Consider the following 21,373-nt stretch of genomic DNA (forward strand, 5'->3'; position numbering starts at 1 on the left):
GAAAGCTGCTTGTATTTCAGTACAATTCTATATTCCAATCCCCATTTAATGGAAGAACCATCTCACATCTATACATAAGCATGTAGTAAATGTGGTTTCTCTGGAGTTCTGCATCCCTTTAAATAGAAACATGTTAGTTTTATCAAGCAGGAAATCAAAAGGCCCTAAAATGAATTGGACCATATTCGCTTGGATAAAAATTGCAGAGTATTAAAGAAGCTCTTCTGAATGTGGAGATTTTCTTTCTCCCCTTTGATATTATGATAAATACAAACACATAATAATGAGTAGAGTTCAACTCAACAAAATGAGATTGAGTATCTAGAAACATTATACACAGTTTAGTAGAAGTAATACATTCTTTTTTCATCAAAAGTTGTCCCTTCAGATTATGATTTATGGTTGATTACTTTTCCTCTCAGAAGGAGGTTATTAACACAGTCCCACATCCATGATTTTCTTTGCTGGTGCAGCAAATACAATGAACAAAAAAGATTGAACCACTCCTGTTTTGTAAAACAAATAAAACCAAAGAATCATAGAAAAAATAAGTTGGAAAAAAAGTTTTCTATTTCATATTATATATATAATACATAATTTCTATATTATATCTATAATGTATGTGCATGTAATTTATGGCCATTTACATTAATGCAGCAGTGACATCTTTCTATAAGAATTATACATTATCATATGAAATACATAAATAATTTGTTTAAAACCATCATGATACTACATTTGTAGAGCATATGACAGAAAAAAACAACCTTTCTTCTTCTATAAATTATTGCATGCCTACATTAAAACTGAGCGTTTGCTTAAATAAATTTATTTTGTTTTCAATTATTATTAAAATGTGAGAGGGAAAAAAGCACATTAAGCTCTGTTGTTGTTTTTTTAAAATATATTATATATGAGGTATGGATACAGAATTGAGTTTTGTATTCTTTAATTAAAATCATTACTCTTCAGCAGGAAATTCTTGCTTTGGTGTAATAATTCCAGTTCTACATAATAGAAAAAAAGTGACAGATTATTGCTCTTTATATTACAGTAGCATCTATAGACACCCAAATTTATAATTCAAACATGCAGAGTACTAAAAAAATTAATATCATCATCAAAGGAGAAGAGCAATGTGTGTAGTGTATAGTCATGTTCATAAAGAAAGGTGGTAAGGCAGTACCAGGACTCAGATTTTCTCTAAGCCTACCTCCATAATTATAGCTATAACTACTTTTGCAGGAATGGAAGGAGAATTTCTATTTATTGATTGATTTTATTTTATTTTCAAGTATTTATATCTGGGAATAAGAACACCGAAATTAGGAATAGAATATGTAGTCAGTATGAAAGCAGGGTACTGTAATGATCTTGTATTAGTTCTGCAGGTGTTATAATGGTCGAGTTTTCTGTTACTGTCTATTACTGTAGTTAATTTTGCTTGTATTAAAGAGACTCAATTCCAGAAAGCCATTCAATAGAAGCATGATGTTTCTGCCACTAAATCTCTTCTCATACTCAAATCTACCCCTCTCCACTACTGTAACTTTGGATGCTTTTGTCAATACAAGCTTTTTGTTTTACTTTAGTTTGGCTTTAGTGTGGTTTAGAGACACTTCATCAATTACCCTTTCACATTACTTTTGTTTACCTCAGCAACTACCTGAAAACTTCCAGTTCCGAAATGATCTTCTCTCTGAACTTTCTGTTGTATTCATGTTTTGAATAACACTGCAAGAATATGGCTGCTGCTTCCTCTTATCCTAAATACATTAAAACATACAGCAAAGCACTGTGATGTACACATTTCTTTGATAGTTTGTGATCTGCTGTACTACATCTCAAGAATTTTCATTCAATGCTACTTTTTATTCTAGAATTCCAGAGTTTTCAATTCAAACTAGAGTTGCTGGCAAATTTCTAGCTATCATCTATGAAAGGTCTTAGCAAATAGGAGAGATGTCTGAAGACTCAAAGATAGCCAATGTCTCCTCAGTCTTCAAAAAGGTCAAGGAGGATTCAGGAAATTACAAGCCAGTTTGCCTCACCGTCATCCCTGGAAAGGTGACAGAACAACTTGTTCTGGATACCCTATCCAAGCAATCGAAAGAGAAGAAGGTAATCAGGAGTAGTCAACATAGATTCACCAAAGGGAAATCATGCTTGATCAACCTGATAGCCTTCTATGATGTCACGACTGGCTGGGTAGATGAGGAGAAAGCAGTGGATACTACATTCTTGACTTCAGCAAGGTGTTTGACAACATCTCCCACAACATCCTTGTAATGAAACTTAGGAAGCATGGGATATATGAGTGGACAGTGAAGTGGGTTCAGAACTGGCTGACTGGCAGAGCTCAGAGGATGGTCATCAGTAGTGCAGAGTCTGGTTGGAGGCCTGTAACTAGCAGTCCTGTGCAAGATCTTCATCAACAACCTGGATAAAGGGATAGAATCCACTCTCAGCAAGTGTGTTGTTTATACAAAGCTGGCAGGAGTGGCTGACACACTGGAGAGCTGTGCTGCCATTCAACAAGACCTGGATACACTGGAGAGCTGGGCAAAGAAGAATCTTATGAGGTTTAACAAGAGCAAGTGTAGAGTCTTGCACAGGGGGAGGAATAACCACATGCATCAGTACAGGTTAGGGGATGACCTACTGGAGATGAGTTCTGCAGAGAAGAACCTGGGGGTCCTGATAGACAACAGGTTGGCCATGAGCCATCAGTGTGACCTTGTGGCCAAGAGGGCCAATGGTATCCTGAAGTACAGTAAAAAGAGCGTGGCCGTCTACTCTGCCCTGGTGAGGCTACATTTAGACTACTGTGTTCAGTTTTGGTCTCCCCAGTTCAAAAGAGACAGGGATCTCCTAGAAGGAGTCGAGTGGAGGGTCACAGAGTTCATAGAGGGCCTAGAGTATCTTGCATATGAGGAAACGCTGAGTAATCTGGGTCTGTTCAGCCTGGGGAAAATAAGACTGAGAGAGGATCTGATAAATGTAGATAAATATCTAAAGGGAGGTGGGAGGCAAATGGATGAGGCCAGGCTCTTCTTGGTGGTGTGCAGTGATAGGACAAGGAGTAATGGCCTAAAACTTGTACATAAGGAAGATTCATACTAACATGAGGAAGAAACTCTTTATGGTAAGGGTGATGGAACACTGGAAAAGGTTGCCCAGACAGGTTGTGGAGTCTTTTTCTACAGAGATATTCAAGAGAAGTGTGGACATCTATCTGAGTGACTTACTGTAGGGTACCTGCTTTAGCTGTGGGAGTGGGCTCGATAATCTCTTGAGGTGCCTTCCAACACCTGTGATTCTGCGGTCTTGTTATTGTAACGTGGAATTTATAGCTATATTTTACACTGTCTTCCAACTGAGCATCAGGCCTTGGGATGTATGTTGATAAGGGAATCCAGTTGGTTTTAGCAGCCTCTACTTTCTCAGTTCCTCCCAAAAATTAAGTATTCAAATTAGGTTTATGTCAGCATATTAAAATAATCTGAGGAACCCCTGTCCTCATAATTATATTGCAATTATTTCATTGCTCGGAATAACTTCAGATCCAAAGATACCCTTAAATTAACTACTTTTCCTCTTCCATCTTACATTATTAGGTGGTATATCTTTAATTTCAAAATCTAATTTTTCCCTACATTTTGTAAATCAATGGTTCTTCCATTTAGTTTATTCATTTCCATATCTATCTTATAGACAGCTCAATACAAAGTAAAGACCTGCCATTGCTTGAGCTATAACAATGTAAGTAATGATGCAGAGCAACACTAATCATACTGTTTTCATTATCTAAGCATTCATATATGCACAGGGATATTCTTTTTGTTGTCATCTCATTAGGTTAGTCTCATGCTAGTGCATGAGCCTCTACAATGTGTACAGTTCTGGACATGGAAGTATCAGGTTCTTATGTTCTTATTTCATTTTCTCTGTAAAAGTAGTGGGGAGCCTATTAGAAATTTGTCCAATTTTATACCTTCTTTGCTGTTCTCGACATGAGAAGATTGATTGTGTTATAATAAACTTGATAGTTATAGTTATTTCTTCTTGTGTTTTAAAGATGCCTATCAATCAGAAAAATCACTAAAACTTTCAGGTTAGCTTTTTTTTAAAAAAAAATATTTTAATATATGCATCTAGTAAAGCCTGTTAAAGCCTAAGGAATTAATGGATAATCTGTGGCCTAAGATGAATTTCATTGCCACCTAACACTGCAAAAACAAGTACACATATATGTAGAGATGAGTGGCCTTGAGAAACAGGTGTGATTTTATATCTTCTGTATTGTTATAATTTTTGTAACATCTTACTTCCTCCTGCACATTTGAAATGTTATTTTTCCTAGCACCTCTAATTCCTCTTTCATTCTGCTTTTTGACACAATTGATTAATTTGACTGGTATTTCCTTTGTCTCTGCTGTACTATCAATCATTATTTATGAGCTATGGATCATCATTTAGTAAAAGATTTCAAAGCTTGTCTCTGATTTGAAGCTTTTTTAATAAGTAGCTGGAACTACAAAGCAATTTGATTATGATTCCACCTTATCTCAGTGGTCATTATGATTATAGCCACGACAAAAAACAATGGATATGTTATCTTAAAATGATTTGTATGTGAGTATTTTTTGCTTGGAGATGCTTCAGATTAGAAATTTTTTGCTTTGAGAGTAAAGGAGGTGCAACATTATTGTAGTTAAACCTACAAATTTTTGAGAACAAATATAAAACATGCTGGAAAGATCTTCTAAAAAATAAAGCACAATACAGCCTTTACAGCCAGAAAAAAAAAAAATCAATAATCCCTAAATATTTTCTAAAAATAAATAACTTAATGTACACATTAACTCAGAGATCAAACTTCAACTTCTAGTTGTGTTGTCACAATCATTCTTGTACTTGAAACAAAAGAAAAAGCATTCAAAAGTCATTGCTAAAAGCTTTGCTTTGTGGAAGGAGAGTTTTAGGAATGTTAAGGTGATTGTCAAATTGGATGTGGCTTTGTTTAATCAATAAAACAATGACAGGAGTCTAATAAGATATTCATAAGATGTTATGAGAGCTTAGCTAGCAGCTGCCTCTCCTCAGATGAAGGTCAATCAACTTAATCTAAATGATTAAAAATATTTTTTCAATGTCAAAATACTTTATTACATGGAATATCATGTAACTCATGGCAGTTCTGTTCTACAAGGTGTGAGAGGTCTATGAATTTTCCTATTGGAGTTTATTTCCTCTACATCTTATATTGCCAACTATCTGGAATTCAGAATTGACTTGCATTATTGCTTTTAAAACATATTGTACCAGTCACTGCTTCAGCAAAAGCTGCAGAATGGTGTCACAAGACCTGGGGGGATCTGCAAAGATTACTCTTAGATGTGATTAAGAATGGAGAAGACAGTATTTTAATTAAATAAATCAAAGTAGATTCAGTTGTTATTAATGCTAAATGCAGAATTATCCTCCTGGTACCTCAAATCTTTTCCCATAGTGTAGTTAGTACACATAGGTCTCAAATGAATTTTTTTTTTATTTTTTAATTCTCACAACCTCTTTTTGGAAACAATTTTAGCATATGGTAAAGATCTTTCTGTTGAATTTTCACATGTAATTAATACTCTTTTTCTGCACAGTATCATGGACTTTTAGCAAAGGTTATTTTCTAATTAGAAACTATTCTTTCCATTACATTCAGAAAAGTATCATACTCCTCCACCTCCCAGGATGCTCTGAGATAAATATACAGTTTGTAGAAACCTTGTTTTCACCATTGCCTATATATTTAAAATGGACCTTTAGAAGATCTTTAAAACATCTGGCTCAGGTGCAGCCAGCTATGAAACTGTAAGGTGTGAAGTCAGAACATCTACATTGCTCCTATTTATGATCTTTCTGAGCCAAAGTTGCAGCTGTCACTGAGAGTCTCACTGCCACATCTGTAACATGAGCTGTAATCAAATAATTGCAGGCATGTTTATTGGAGCAGTGCTTATAGTACTGCTTTTTGTGAGGTCAGTAAACTAAAAACAGTCAGTCATTTGCCGTCCTTCTGACAACTGTCAGGTCTGTAGTTTTACTCTGACTCCCAGAAGTAAAGAACATTCACATAAAGACCATTAACGAATTTGGCAACAATTAATGTTCCTGTTATGAACCTCAGCAAAGAAACTCAGTACTTTGATTCTTATTTGTCCTTCCCGAGAGGTGATCCCACAAGATCAAGAATAGGACATTTTAAAGAGGCTTGTAAGTGCTTTTGCTTTTGATGTTCCTGTCTTGCAGATTTATACTGGACTCAATCTCCAGAGAAGAGAAAAATAGGTAATGGGTATTTTAATGCCTATACACTTCCTGTTAAATTGTCTTTGGTTTTTTTACATAACATCTGCCTCACTGAGTACTCATCATCTGCTACTGAACCATCTGATGTACAACAGATGTTAAGCACTTAGTGAGGCAGAGAGGGAGGTAAAAGTGTCATATCATGATTAAGTACTTGCTATAGCTATTATACAAGATGACCATACTGTTCTTTATTTTAATTTCCAATTGCTAATGTTCCCAAAATCTATTTTTCTAAAGGTAAAGCTAACACATAGATGAAAAACAATGGAAAATATTTTTAATACACATTAAAATTAAGAATTAGAGAGTACTTCATAAAGAAGCAATGGAGTGCAACTTCAGATAGAATTCCTTCATGTACAACAAAATTAAGATTTCTATTTCTTATCAGATAAGGATTCTCTGATAATCTGACTTAACATCAGTAGAATTATATTATTTTTTTACTGTGGTTATGTAAATGTGAGATTATATGGCAGGCTTTGCGCTGTAAATATTTTAGCTCAAAGTATGGTAGCCAACTCTTTGCTGCATTCTATGCAACAGGAAGTTTACCCATGAAAGATCTTGATCATCCAGCAACAGCCTGATTTTCTTCTTTAATCAAAAGGGTTAAATTTAAGAAAATGTGATTTACTCCTTCAATTGGCTGTGCCTGTTATTAAGACATAATTAAATAGAAATCTCTTTCCCTGCAATTTTTTAAAATTGTGAAAGACTTGTGAAATATTGTTACACAAGATGACATCTTTTCATATTGATGAATATGGTCAAAATAATTAAATGGTATTAGATATGTTGGTTTAGGTGATCAGAAACTCTCTGTAGTCAAGGATGAAACTGAAACCCTAGAAAAATTATAATTGAAAGATTTACAGTTGTTTGTGATTCTTATGGGTTATCTGGCTCAGTGCTATACTCTGCATAAGCAGAAGGTTGGTAGTCTATTTCCTGTAAAGACAATAATTCAGCTGGGAAGAAATCAGTAAAACTCATGTTTACTTAGAAATTTCAGCCTCAATTGAGCAGCTCTTTTGTGACTTTGTATTGTATTTTGAAAGGTTTATTTCCACAACTCTGTATTAATCAAGAAAAAAAGTTACAGAGAAATTCTAAGAAACTTTGAGGGAGCTCTAATTAATCATATAATTTGATATGTGGTATCCTATATTATAACTGATTGTTTTCTTTAAATTAAATATTACTTTAATGCAACAATAGAATTATGATATCAAGTCTACTATTCACTAAAATAGCTTTTGATAATAGCTTATCACATAATATTGTATGATCATGAAAGCATGGATATTTCAAGCATCAGATTTTGATTTAAAGCTTATTAAAATAGGAGTATTTTTATTGTTTCATTCAGTTTGAAACTGCAAAGTTCTACAGCTCAGTGTTTGAAAAACAAGCACATCAGGCCAGTAAATTTAATTTCTCAAATCAAACAATATTGTTTACAGTCTCATTAAAAGGATAATTGGTGAGCCTTTTCAATCCTCCCCCAGATACTCATTGTACTCATTTATTTATTAGTCTATGTATGCAAGTAGCAACTGCTAAGATAAGTAGCTTCTTAGCTTTCTAATTAGTCCTTCATTAACACAATGAGAATATAACTGATTAAATAGAACAAATTAAAGGTAAAAGGACACTGGGACTGTATACAGAATTGTTTAGGAAGGATTGGAGTAATGTACTAATAACTTAATACACCTGAAGAGAAAAACTAGAAGTACACTAAATTTTGAGCAAAGCCTATTATTGTTATTAATATAGATCTGAGGAGGTTAAAGTCAGAGATTCAGATCCTACCTCATGAAACTGAAGAGGATCTTTTCCTAGTGACTACTGTAGACCATAGGTATCAATCCAACTTTCAAAAAATGGAAGAGTGGAAAGCTGCACTGAAGATTTATGACAGATTCAATAAGCATTTTCGTTACTTTCCGGTGACAGACTAAGCAGTGGATTTTGAATATGGCAAAAAATGAATGGCATGAATTAGGAGCAATGAACTCAAATTTGCATAGAGTAGCTAAACAATCCAGCACCAGTTGAGTCATCTAATATAGAAAATTAAAGAATAATTAGACCTGATGTATTAGAAAAGGGAAGTCTCATGAAATAATGATGTAGAAGATAGTGAGATTTTATTTGTCTAATGCTAGGTGCACCGAGATTCAAAAACTATTCCCACATGCTACTGTTGTCTGGAGGCTATTGTTAAGTTCGAAGAAAAAAAAAACCAAAACAACAGAATTCCATTAAATTCCAAAAAGTTATCTGAGGATTTTCTTATTTTAACTATGTTTTCAAAACTATATGGTGTAGTATAGATGTAGTTATTGACCTGTAGTCAATTATCTGTTTGAAGATTTCAGTCAAACTTGTGGAGGATATTAAGCAGCTCAGTGTACCTCAAATTCTGGTGTTAGCATACATTGGACTAGAAAAAGTAGACAAATCTTCTAATGGGTCAGGAAAAGCCAATGGCTTATACATCCCTGTCTCGCTCCAATTTATAGGAGGGAGAGGAGGTTCTTTGTAATATGTATGCCCGGCGTGAGATTAAGAAACAACGGTTCAAATGTTGGTCTGACCAGTTTATTACAAATGTTAATAAGGGAGACGAAGAAAGGGGAGGACGGACACTATTAAGGATTGGGGTGATGGGGAAGGGAAGGGAAGGCGAGCGATAGAAAAGATAGAAAGAAGCAAGAATTGCGTAAAGCGGGGATAGTCACCACCAGGATCCAGCAGCAGTCCCGTTGCACGACGTTCCGACGGTCCGAGGCCGAAGGGCAGGAGCAGCGGGGCCGGTCTTGGGCAACGAGAGGGTGCAGGTACCGCGTGGGTCCAGGAAGAAGCCGCAGAGTAAGTCTGGGAGGAAGCAGCAGGTTTCAGGTAGCAGGCCCAGGGAAGTCCGTCAGCAAACGGTCCGTAGAGAAGGATCTGAAGGCAGAAAGCTCGAGTCGTGGTGAGAGATCAGCCTCTCTGTTGTGGTGAAGGATCAGATGGCAGAGAACCTCTCTAGTCTGTCGTGGTGAGAGATAAGCCTCTACATCGCCGTGGTTGTTGGACCCTCTTTTATCCTCCATTTTCTCCTGCCTACGTGACATCCCTGGGTGCTTGAGCAAGAGTCCTGTGCATACCTCCTGAGATGGCCATCTTCCTCGAGATAAGTCCACACAAAAAGACCGTTTCCCGGCCATTAGCAGCAGCTTCTCTCTCTCTCGTTGCCCCTGGCCTTGTCCATCTGTGCTCCTTAGAGGATTTCACAATCCTTAGCCAGGACCTGTCCATCAGTGTCCTCAAGACAAAAGATTTCTCTACCTTTGCCCAGGACTTGCCTGGACTTGTTCCTCAGCAAACTTTGAGTCAATCATATAAAAGAATAATCTCTTACAATCCCTCAGGAAGAGAAGTTTGTCTTCTTTTTAGGTATTAGAGACTCAGTTTGCTTTGATTGGCTATAGGCATTGAGGAAGGGCAGAACTATAAGTCATGAAGCTGTAGAAGGCATGATACTTAAAAGTCAAAGAATAATTTGGGCTGGAAAGAACTTTTCAACTTCATATAGTCCAACCACCTACCATGGGCAGAGACACCTCAGACTGCTCAATGGCCTTGAATATTTCCAGGGATGGAACATCTACAACTTTTCTTGGCAGTGTGTTCCCGTGCCTTATCAACTTTTGAGGAGATACCTGCTTCCTTATACCTAATCTAAATCTACGCTCTTTCAGTTTAAAACTGTTATCTGTTTTATTCTTATTATTCTTCTAATTAAAGATGAGTGGCTCACATAAAGTAGGTAATCCTGACATTTTATTTATTTTCACTTAATGTTCTTAATTTACTTGAGAAAAAGCAATACCTTTAGAAAGTGCAGTAGTATTCCTTAATGACAAATTAAAAACAAAACAATACAAAACAAATAATGATCAAATAAAGCAATTTCAATTTTTTTTAAGAATTTCTGCTTGTAAACCGATCAGAGAAAAATGCAATTAGAACTTCTTGAAATTTGTCTGTTAAAACAAAGTAAATTAAATCAAAATAAAGTAAAAATGTTAGAAGGTTGATGTTTTGAATTTCAGTTAGGAAAAAAAGGGTCTCTCCCTCTTAAAGTTCTTATTTCTCTTGAGCGAAGATATAGTTGTTTTAAAAACTATGTTTTAAGTTATAAATTTGCAGGTAAAGTTTCATTCAGCTCTGTAATTTCATGAAGATTTTTAGACTGCTTATTCTATTCTTTAGTAGAAAAGGAGGGTAGGCTCATTAAATATTAAAAGAACAAAAGTGTCATTTTTTTGCTCGTCATAATAACAGAACATAATAACAATAATAACATATTGCCTGTCATAATAACAGAAGCAGTAGATTAGATCTGTAATAAGGAAAAAAGTTCAAAAAACTGTGTGCCTAGAGATAGGATTCACTCAAGTCCAATCAACATTTACATGTACATCAATTTTGCTGATTTCAAAAAACTTGTTCCAGCAACTTAAAATCCGCCTCTTCCAACAATATCATCTTCCTCACTAGGTTTCCGTCCTTCCCTCTCCTCTGTGGACCAAAACAATTTATTTCCTGCTCTCCCAACTGCCCTCTCTTCATCAGTCTGCAGTCGTTCTGCAGACTCTTTCTGTCTGGCTCACTCTGTGTGTTCAGGGCACGCTTTTTTCCAGTGTAACCATTCTCAGGCATGTCCACAGGAGGAGACATCCTCCTTTATTCCACCCAAAACGGGAGCTGAACAGACAGGATAAGATGAGCTGGATACCGTCTCACGCACATATTTTTCCTGACCCAACTTCACTCCTTCTCTCCCAACTTTTCTACTTCCTCTTGCCCCAGGCAGTGCAGAAGAAATGGGAGCAGGTGGCTGCAATCTGTCCTTACCTCTGTGCCACTCTTTTCTCTTCACATAGGGCAGCCTCTGATCACCAAGACCCCTTCTCCACTGCTAAAACCTATCCAATGACAAATATATACCTCAACAAAGTACTATACACAAATCTATCAGAAAATATCTAAAATCAGGCTCCAGAAATCATAGCTAGTATGTAAGTGAAAGATATCTCTGCCTGGGCTCCAAGCCAGTAGGAATACAGAAATTTCTTGTCCATACTAGCACAGTGCAAAATCCAAGCTGCTAATCTCTGCTGAGAAACTGATGCAATCGAATGACTTTGTTCAGCTTTGCATCTCAGGCACAGTGAGCATTCATCTGACTGGAATGCAAATGTAATGCAGAATGCAGGAGTATCATTAGGTTCTACAAACTACATAACTTGCCTGATGTTTTTTTGTGAGTGATCCAAGCAGATTTAGTCTCTATGGTCAATGCTCTGTCATAAACAAAAAATCTTTAGATTGTCTTTATTTATTTATACTCTACTGGTCTGAATTCAAATTTACAACTGTACGCTCAGAGCTGGTCTGTGTTAAATATTTTTTAAATATATTTCTGGAAATGTACTACCAGTAAAAAATGTAAGAAATGTACTACTAGTTATAACATAGCTTTTCAAAGACAAAGATAGCACTTTTGCTTTCAAGAGAAGTGAGAGAGGATGCTAAAATTCACTCTTACAAATCTGAGCAATATTAGCTGTTAGATACATGAGCTTATTGCCTTGATACAGTAGTCATGTGGTACGAACTAGTCTTAAACCACGGACAATGTTAACATCCAATTAGCAAGCAGAAAAACTGGAGATGAAAGAGCAAGTGACACATCCTTGAAATCTGTCCAGTTATCTGTCCTAGGTAACAAATCAAAATAAGGTAAAATCCTAAAGAAGGGTACTCTGAAGTAAATGGCATAACCCAAATATCTAAAGGAAAGTTATTTTTGTTTGTTTGTTTGTTTGTTTCAAAAAAGCATTTTTCTATATTCATCTAACATCTTTTAGAATCTGAGTAAGAATTGAGGTTGTAACATACCTAAACAGCACTTCCTATGAGCTGACAGAGCAAACGTGGTGGGCATAGATTACTGTCAAAATGATCCAGACACAGTACTTGGGAACTTTGATTCTACCTTGGAAATCTATTGGTTTAAAATTCTACTCAGTTTTCGAGTAACATTTATGTTGTAACATTGCATTTGTTTGTAGAATGGATGCACTGTTTTTATTCAAGAAAGGAGTAAACTTTCTAGCATTTTTTCTTCATTTTAATTTTCAACTAAGGACAGAGAAGCAAATTGTTTAGACATTCGAGTCATTTATCTTATTGTATATACTTCCATAAAAATACTAATGGACAATACATACAAAAGAACAATAAAAGGGGTTGAGGATAGCATAGGAACAACCAAAAAGAAGAACCTCCAAAGCCCAAAACCAGAAAACAGAGTCACCGGAGTCTAAAATGATTGTACTGGCTTTTATTTTTGTATTTTTTTTCACATGGCAACAGTAGAACAGACTCTGCAGCAGTGAAAACAAGTTCTTGAAGCTCTGCACTGCGAGAATTACTAAAAAGGAATGAAAAGTGCAGACAAGAAAGGAGATAACATTTGTCCATGTAACTGTGTTTCTTACGTTGCCTTTCTGCTAGCAATTGTACCTCATCAGACTAAATTACTGGTTTCAGTATGTTCTCACAGTGTGATTTAGTACACTGTCTATTGTTTCTTGTGAAACTAAAATAAGTTGAAAAGAAAAACATTAAAACAATCATTTAATTTCATCTCAGAAGATGAAAAGTAAACACAGCATGGTCATCACTGGCTTCCCATAGTGATAAGGGAACCGTGCCAATGGCAGTGGCAGGAACTACGTGATCTTCAAGGTTCCTTCTAACCTAAGCCTTTATGTGATTTTATGATGATGTTATTGTGTCAGAATTAATTGAAGAATTAAGACTGAATCTGTTTTAGTGGGGCCCTACTTGCTGTTCCAGGTAAGCATTTTGGTTACTCCATTCCTCACTACCTATAAATCAAAGCAGTTACAACTAGAAACAAGAAGGCTTTCAGGCTTACAAAAATCTTCATAACAAAACAGTATGATGATACAAAGTCATACACAGATACATACAAACTACCTCCCTGAGCAAATAGTATGTATAAAACTGTATAGAATTTCAAGATGTTAATCTGAAGACAATTACAGAAAAAAGACTGACAGGCTTTCTTGACAAAGATGCAGAGAAAATACATGATCCAAATGTTCCTATTGTGTGAGTTTATAAGGAAAGTTCTTTTTTGTGGTTCTGCATTGCTAAAAGGCAATTTATATGTGTATGTATTTGACAGCAGATGCTGTCATCTGACTTTAGTTATGTTCATAGTGCCTTAATCTGTTACTAAAAACACTTTCATCTTTCTCTTTCTGGTAAAAAAAAAAAATTGCAAGGTTGTATTTATTGTTTTCAGGTCTGTGCTAAAATATAGTATTTTAAAATTGCAGATCCTCCAACTACTGGCTCAACCGCATCCAGTCCTTTCTCTACTGCAATGAAAATGGCCTTCTGGGAAGCTTTTCTGAAGAGACCCACACATGCACCTGCCCTAATGACCAGGTTGCCTGCCATGGGTTCCTTCCCTGCACAGTTGGAGATGGTTCTGCTTGTCTGAGCTGTGCTCCTGACAATCGTACCCGCTGTGGGAGCTGTAATGCTGGATACATGCTAAGCCAGGGGATTTGCAAGCCTGAAGTGGCAGAATCAACAGAGCACTACATTGGGTTTGAGACTGACCTTCAGGATCTGGAAATGAAGTATTTACTGCAGAAGACAGATCGGAGAATTGAGGTGCATGCAATTTTCATCAGTAATGACATGCGCCTCAACAACTGGTTTGATCCTTCTTGGCGCAAGCGGATGCTCCTTACTCTTAAGAGTAACAAGTACAAGTCTAGCCTGGTCCATATGATACTAGGCCTCTCTCTTCAAATCTGCCTAACTAAAAACAGCACCTTAGAGCCTGTTCTTGCTGTTTATGTCAACCCGTTTGGGGGCAGCCACTCTGAGAGCTGGTTTATGCCTGTAAATGAAAATAATTTCCCAGACTGGGAGCGGACTAAGCTGGACTTACCCCTTCAGTGTTATAATTGGACACTGACTCTGGGCAACAAGTGGAAGACATTTTTCGAAACAGTACACATCTATTTGAGGAGTCGAATAAAGTCAAACGGTCCAAATGGCAATGAAAGCATCTACTATGAACCCCTGGAATTTATTGATCCCTCAAGAAATCTGGGCTACATGAAAATCAATAACATCCAAGTGTTTGGCTACAGCATGCACTTTGACCCAGAAGCAATTCGAGACTTGATTTTGCAGCTGGACTACCCCTATACTCAGGGATCACAGGACTCTGCACTTTTGCAGCTGTTAGAGATACGTGATCGTGTAAATAAACTCTCTCCACCTGGTCAACGTCGTCTAGACCTCTTCTCTTGCTTGCTCCGTCATAGACTCAAACTGTCTACCAGTGAAGTGGTGAGAATTCAATCTGCTTTGCAGGCATTTAATGCCAAATTGCCAAACACAGTGGATTATGACACAACCAAATTATGTAGTTAACCATAAATGTGAAGCACAACACAAAACCTTGAAGGAGTTTTTACAGTGCTTTTGTGGAACAGTTTATGTTTGGAAGAGTAAATTTAAATTGTCTTTTCAATATCTGTCTTATATCAGTCAATACTGTTGGATGGCAATTTACACACATGAACTTGCTGACAATGAATATATTATACCTGCAGTTTTGGTTTATGAATGAAATAAATACTGACACCAGTCTAGAGGACATTCTACTTTTTACAATAAATTTCATTTGTAATTTTATATGTTCCGTGGCAATGCTTTTGTGCATTACATCCTCTAGAGGGAACATAGAAGGATACCAATAAAATTTTGTAGCTGAACAGTTATTAAAAAGAAGTGCTGTGGGATTCTTTCTTCTTACACAAAAGCAGTAATCTTGATATACTTTTGTGTGTGTTGAACACACGTTGCAGGTAAATAAAATATAGTGGATTATGGTTTTAACAGAAAACACAGAAAAGTCTAAACCGTGGAATATTTTCTTCTTAGGAATTAGATCTAAATGTTTATTCTGGGCAGAAGTGACAACAGTAGTGATGCTTTACTTGCTACACCTCTGAGACTTGAAAAGGCATGCCCTTTTCAAGTTGCTTAACATGACATACAGGCTCCCAGAGTTGCAGTATTGAGTGTTTTAAGATGGACAGTGTGAGGTGCACAGTAATGAAAGGTTGCATTCTCTCAGCAGCAGACAGGTGAAAGGCTGTCTATGCAACTGATCTTACTCACCTTACAAAAGACAAAACCATCTCCACAAGTTTTCAGAAGTCTCCATAATCCTTTACTTTGCCTGGATATTTTGTGTATTTATAGAAAGAATAAATATTAAAGCACATGCATACTATTGTCCAAGGACACACTCTGAAATATTCACCCAGAAATACCTATTTTCAGCTACTTACCTAAGCATCATCCGTGCTGTCAAGATTCAAATTGAGTATAGAATATTCTCTAATGATAAAAATGTTTAATCTATCAATCTATTAATGAGATGAAATAAATGTGCCTATCTGTGGGGCAGAATTAGGTTCTTTGATAGTTTATACATTCTGGCATAAAACTTATATCTGGGATGGCAGAATATGGCACTTCCAAGAAAGTTCTGCTACATAATGCCAGAAGAGAATAATACAAATGTCTTTGCTGACTGTAGTCTGTTAGTAAGTAGAGAATAAAGTGAGGGAAATTTATACAAATTCTTTTGGTGGCACTGTGCTACATGAAATCTGAATTTGTGCCCATTATGTTAAGGTCAACTTGTTTTTTGTTTGATTGTTTGTTTTTGTTTTGATTTTGTTTTCAATGGGAATTTACATATAAAATTAGTACTTAAATTTTTTTTAATTAGTAATTTAAAAAATTAATTAACTCACATCTGAACTTTTAGAATTTAATTGTAGAATTAAACTTCATTTAATTTCGGTTAAAATAAATTTGGTAAACTTTGAGTTAGTTCCTTTGCAGTTTAATTCTGAGTCACACCCTAATCTGATGTTAAGCTGCATTCTCCTCTTTGTTTCTTTGTAGTAAACAGCAGCATAAGAAATGCTATGTTTCGTAGTTATAAGTGAGCAACATAAAACAAAAGCTCAGAAACACCTAAAAAATTCTACAGCCAAGAAGGACCTTCTTTTCTTTAGTGGCTCCTCTCCTGCCTGATTTCACCATATATTTGTAAGGATTACTCTTTCACCAACACACATTCAGATAATTTCTCTTACTTACTGTACTAGGAACCTCAGCAGGACTAAAGCTAGCATATTTTTCCCTAAATCAGCTTCTAGATGAATTTCTATTTCTTTTCCAATCACAGCTTTCTTTTACTGATAAATAATGTATCTCAGATTCTGTGTCAAAATTCTGGCTTGCTATTGCACTGATATGATTGAACCAGGCCGAACTGTGACATATGACCTTCTTGGTTATGATTCTTACTTCTGTTCTAATCATCAGATCTCTCCTTTGGTATATATTCAGCAACTATAATAAAACATAGAAATAGACAATTTGATTTTACTAATCATTACCTCTTGCAGTCTTTATAAATGATAGAGACATTATGGTGTAACAAGTTGAACAAAAAGCAAGAAGTCCGATTATGCTCACAGAAAGTAAAAGTTAGAATATAAATATGAGGCAGTGGTAAATAAAGCACTCAGATATATTATTCCTTCACTAAGAAAAAATATTGCTGTGTTGTATTAAATCACCTGAGATATTTTCCCCCTCTTACAAATTACTTTCTAAAATACTTCATCAATGACTATTTATTTTTTCTGTTTTTAAATACCTTTCTTTGCTTGAGATGGAAAGTTCTTCTTGAGACCTAAATATGTGCACAGAAAGAAGAATAATCCAAAACAGTCTCCAGACAGGCATTGTTTAGTTATTATACAATCCATCTGGATGTAAAATAATCATATAACTAAAATAAATATTATATAAAAGTACAATAACTAAATAATAATCCAGAATGGCATTTATCTGGGGGGAAAAAAAAAAAGAAGTACTTATTTTATTTCTTGTGCGAAATTAAAAGTTTGAAACAAACTTTTAGCCTACTAGTAATCAACTAGTTGGAACCAGGGGGTTCTGGGAATACTGAAGATGCTCAGTTTACCAAAACTAGACTCCATAAACATTAAAACAAACAACAACAACAAAAAGAAAACTGTAAGTGAATAGTGAAAAGAAAATGCAGAATTTATCAGATTCTCAAGCCAACAGCAGTTCCTTTTTCATACTTTTCTAATTGAAGTATTTCTGTGTTTCTTTAGAACTTCACTGTGTATAACCAAAAAATTCTGGGCAAGCGAAAACAGTAAAGAACTTAATCAACAAGAAAAATTTTGCACTAAGGTATAAACATATTTGTGGAGAAGGAACACACACACAGTCATTTCCATCCAGACACTGAATATGATTATTCCCTGTTTACTATATGCTATAGTTTAGATCCTGACTCTTAGCTTCTTTGCTCACTATTTCCCTTTGCATTCACCACTGCTGTTATTACCTACTGTTACAAACTGAAATAAAGACAAGCAAATGATAGTAATATATGCAATGACATCATGGCAACCTGTAAAAGTACTCAAAAATAGCTTGAGTGGCTATAGGTATAATAACCAGATAGATATTGATAGATATTATTATTTGATTATATAAAATAAATATAATTTTATAAACATATATTTTATTAGATTATATAAAATATTATAAGCTGGCTGAGTTTATTAGCTTTAAACTAGATTTGATAGGGGAAGGGGATGTACTGCTGACTTTTTATGTCCTTTGCCACAAGACAATTCCATCTGTATGAATATTTGGAGAAAGAGCCTTTGTTTCCTAAAGTATTAATTAAAAGACTGCATTTATTGTGAAATTGCTTATTCAGCAGATGCTTCATTTGAGAAGAGGCAAAAGCTGGGTTTTTCCCAAGCTGAGTAGGCAGCTTATGCAGGAAAGAGTACAGAGACATGAAGGAGGGTACTCTGAGCATCAACAGGTTATTTCCTTGAAAACTCAGTGCACAGTTTAAGTACAAATCAAAAGACAATAGAATACAAAGTAAGAAAAGTGATTAACACCTATCTCACTATACTATCAAGTTACATCTAAACTTTGAGTCCTGCATGATAGAGGTATGATAGAAGCAATTAATGTGATATGATAATGGATCTACATTTTACAATCCAGCAGTTATTGTTTCTGTGACAGATAACTGGCAGAATCTGAAGAACTGTTTTGGCACAGTCACCTTTATGAGTGGAAGATGCTCTAGCTGGTGCATCACAGTTTTTTTTTTTTATATATATTTGAACCTGTAAAGCTAAGAAGTGGATCAAGCTGCTAAGTGCTTTAAAGTGCTAAGTTGTCAACACAAAACTAGAAATGGAAAAACTTATTTAAAAGTTTAACTGGATCAGAGACTAAAGACCTCAAAACTCTGGCCAGTCAGACTATACTCTAGTCAATCAGACTTTAGTTATAAACTAAAAAAATTATGAAGCATTTGTTTTCATGTTCAATTTCTCAGCTTTTACAATTTAAGAAGGCAAAATAAAAACTATTAAATTATAGTGAAAGTACCAGTGTTATTTTCAATAAATCCTTGTGTAAATGGAATCTATCGATCACAGATGTTCTTCCTTCATCAGAAGAAGGTAACAGAAATGAAATTCTTGTCATATTCTCTGATTAGCTTGAATTGGAGTGATTCTATCACTTCAATTTCATCTCGGCTTTATCTTAAAGTCGTTATGTGATTACTTATTAAAATAGCTGGATTTTACGCACATCTACAGATGAACACACAGATATCCATTGAACTTGCCTAGTTTCTTTTTTCTTCAAAAGGCAATCTGTAACCTCTTGGACAAAATTAATAAAGGCTATTACATAAAGAGCTGAGATACAATATTTGGTAAGCCCACTACAAGCGAGGGCATTTGACTTTAAGTCATTTCCATCTAAGTACTCTTGGAACAAGCAATTTATGAAAGGTAGAAGTTGCTTTGTAAGCAAGCTTTTTGTCATTCTGATACAAGATAATGCACATTTGAGATCTCTGAAACCACCCATACATAAATAGAGGCATTAATCTGGTAAAACTTTAAGCATTTATATATATATATGTATATATATATATATATATTTTAGTAGAAGTGTAGGCTTCCTCTATTTACAACAAAGTTCTGAAGAGAACTTCAGGCATCTCAACAGCTTACACCTACCAATAGTTTACTCAGAGATCCTATGCTTCTAGCTTCGATTACATGTACTATTCAAGTCATACATGAAAATGAGAGGAAGTTCTAAGGCTGTTATTCATGTCAACTTTGTTGTGCCCTAGAAAAAAAAATACATATATATATATAAATAAGAAACTAAGGAAACAAACCATAAAAAAAAAAAAAACAAAAACTAGCTCAACTTTATGATACATTGCCTGTGTAAGAAATCATTAACGGCTACATTTAGCCACTGTACAATGATGCAGAAGTTGATGCAGAAGTTTCCCCAGTCACTGCACAAGACCAGCAAAGAGTAAAGCAGCTTAAATATGAAGACTACTGTAGAATCAGGCCTTAAGGAAACATTTTTAAAACTTTAGGAGAAAATGAAATATGATGTTTTGATTTATAATTGATTTTTGCCTGCTAAGTTCTGGGAAATTTTCCTAAATCTAATCAAACTCAAGGAGCTCAGCCCACATCATAAATCCTGTATCAGAACAAGGCATGCTTCAGATAATGCATGTCCTAGTCACAAAGCATAAGAGTGAATTTGATGACGTGAAATGAGCCTGTTACACCAGGATAAAACTATAAATATGAAAACTTTATACCTTTGCTAGATGACTCCAGTTGAGGCCCATTTTTGTAAAATATGGATGAAGTGACTGTGTGTGCAAACTATATTGCCACATCCTACTTGATATTATTCAAGAGCTAACTGTATGTTAACAATAATGGAAGACTTTCCTGCTGTAGAAAATTTTCAGGCTAATCTAAAATTTGAGTCTGAAAATGCCCCCTGAAGTATCAAGTCCTGGATATCTGCTCATCTGTTGCTTGTACAAGCTGGCTGAAAACAACTAGAGAAGAGTCAAAATGATGTGAATGAAGACTATTCAGCATAAGGAGTGTATCACTGCAGTAAGAGTGTGATCTTTCTTTTCCTTGAAAAATTATCAGTTTCACAAGGTGAAGTTACACAGTATGACTATGCAAGAATTCCAATACAATGAATGAAAGGCTGCTGATGTAGTCTGTATAGACTTCAGCAAAGCCTTCAACACTGTCGCCCACAGTATTCTCCTGGAGAAGCTGGCAGCCCATGGCTTGGACAGGTGCACATTTTGCTGGGTAAAGAACTGGCTGGAGGGCCAGGTGAATGGACTGAAATCCATCTGGCAACTAGTCACAAGTGGTATTCCCCAGGGACTGGTACTGGGGCCTGTTCTGTTCAATATCATTACTGATTATCTGGATAAGGGCACTGAGTGCACCCTCAGTAGGTTTACAGATGATACCAAGCTGGTAAGAAGTGTTGATCTACCTAGGGGTAGGAAGGCCCTACAGAGGGATCTGGACAGGCTGGATTGCTAGGCTGAGACCAATGGAATGAGGTTCAACAAGACCAAGTGTGGAGTCCTGCAGTTTGTCCACAACAACCCCAGGCAACACTACAGGCTTGGAGCAGAGTGGCTGGAAGACTGTGTGGAAGAAAAAGACCTGGGGCTATTGGTCTATGCTCAGCTGAACATAACCCAACAGTGTGCCCAGGTGGCCAAGAAAGCCAATGGCATCCTGGCTCATATCAGAATTAGTGTTGGCAGATGAAGCAGGGAGGTGATTGTCCCTCTCTACACATTCCTGGTGAGGCTGCACCTCACATATTGTGTTCAGTTTTGGGCCCTTCACTACAGGAA

General features: G+C 35.8%; 1 protein-coding gene across 3 annotated transcripts in view; it reads left to right on the forward strand.

The window, feature by feature from the left end:
• BRINP3 (BMP/retinoic acid inducible neural specific 3) overlaps positions 1 to 21,086 on the forward strand; it is a 211,041-nt gene extending 189,955 nt beyond the window's left edge. For all 3 annotated transcript variants that reach the window (XM_426633.8, XM_040705294.2, XM_004943288.5), the window contains exon 8: positions 13,797 to 21,086. In XM_426633.8, coding sequence (XP_426633.2) covers positions 13,797 to 14,913 — 1,117 coding nt within the window. In that variant the 3' untranslated portion in view covers positions 14,914 to 21,086. The remainder of the gene's footprint in view (positions 1 to 13,796) is intronic.
• The last annotated feature ends 287 nt before the right edge of the window (positions 21,087 to 21,373 follow it).

This window comes from Gallus gallus, chromosome 8 (genome assembly GCF_016699485.2).
Source record: "Gallus gallus isolate bGalGal1 chromosome 8, bGalGal1.mat.broiler.GRCg7b, whole genome shotgun sequence".
NCBI lineage: Eukaryota > Metazoa > Chordata > Aves > Galliformes > Phasianidae > Gallus > Gallus gallus.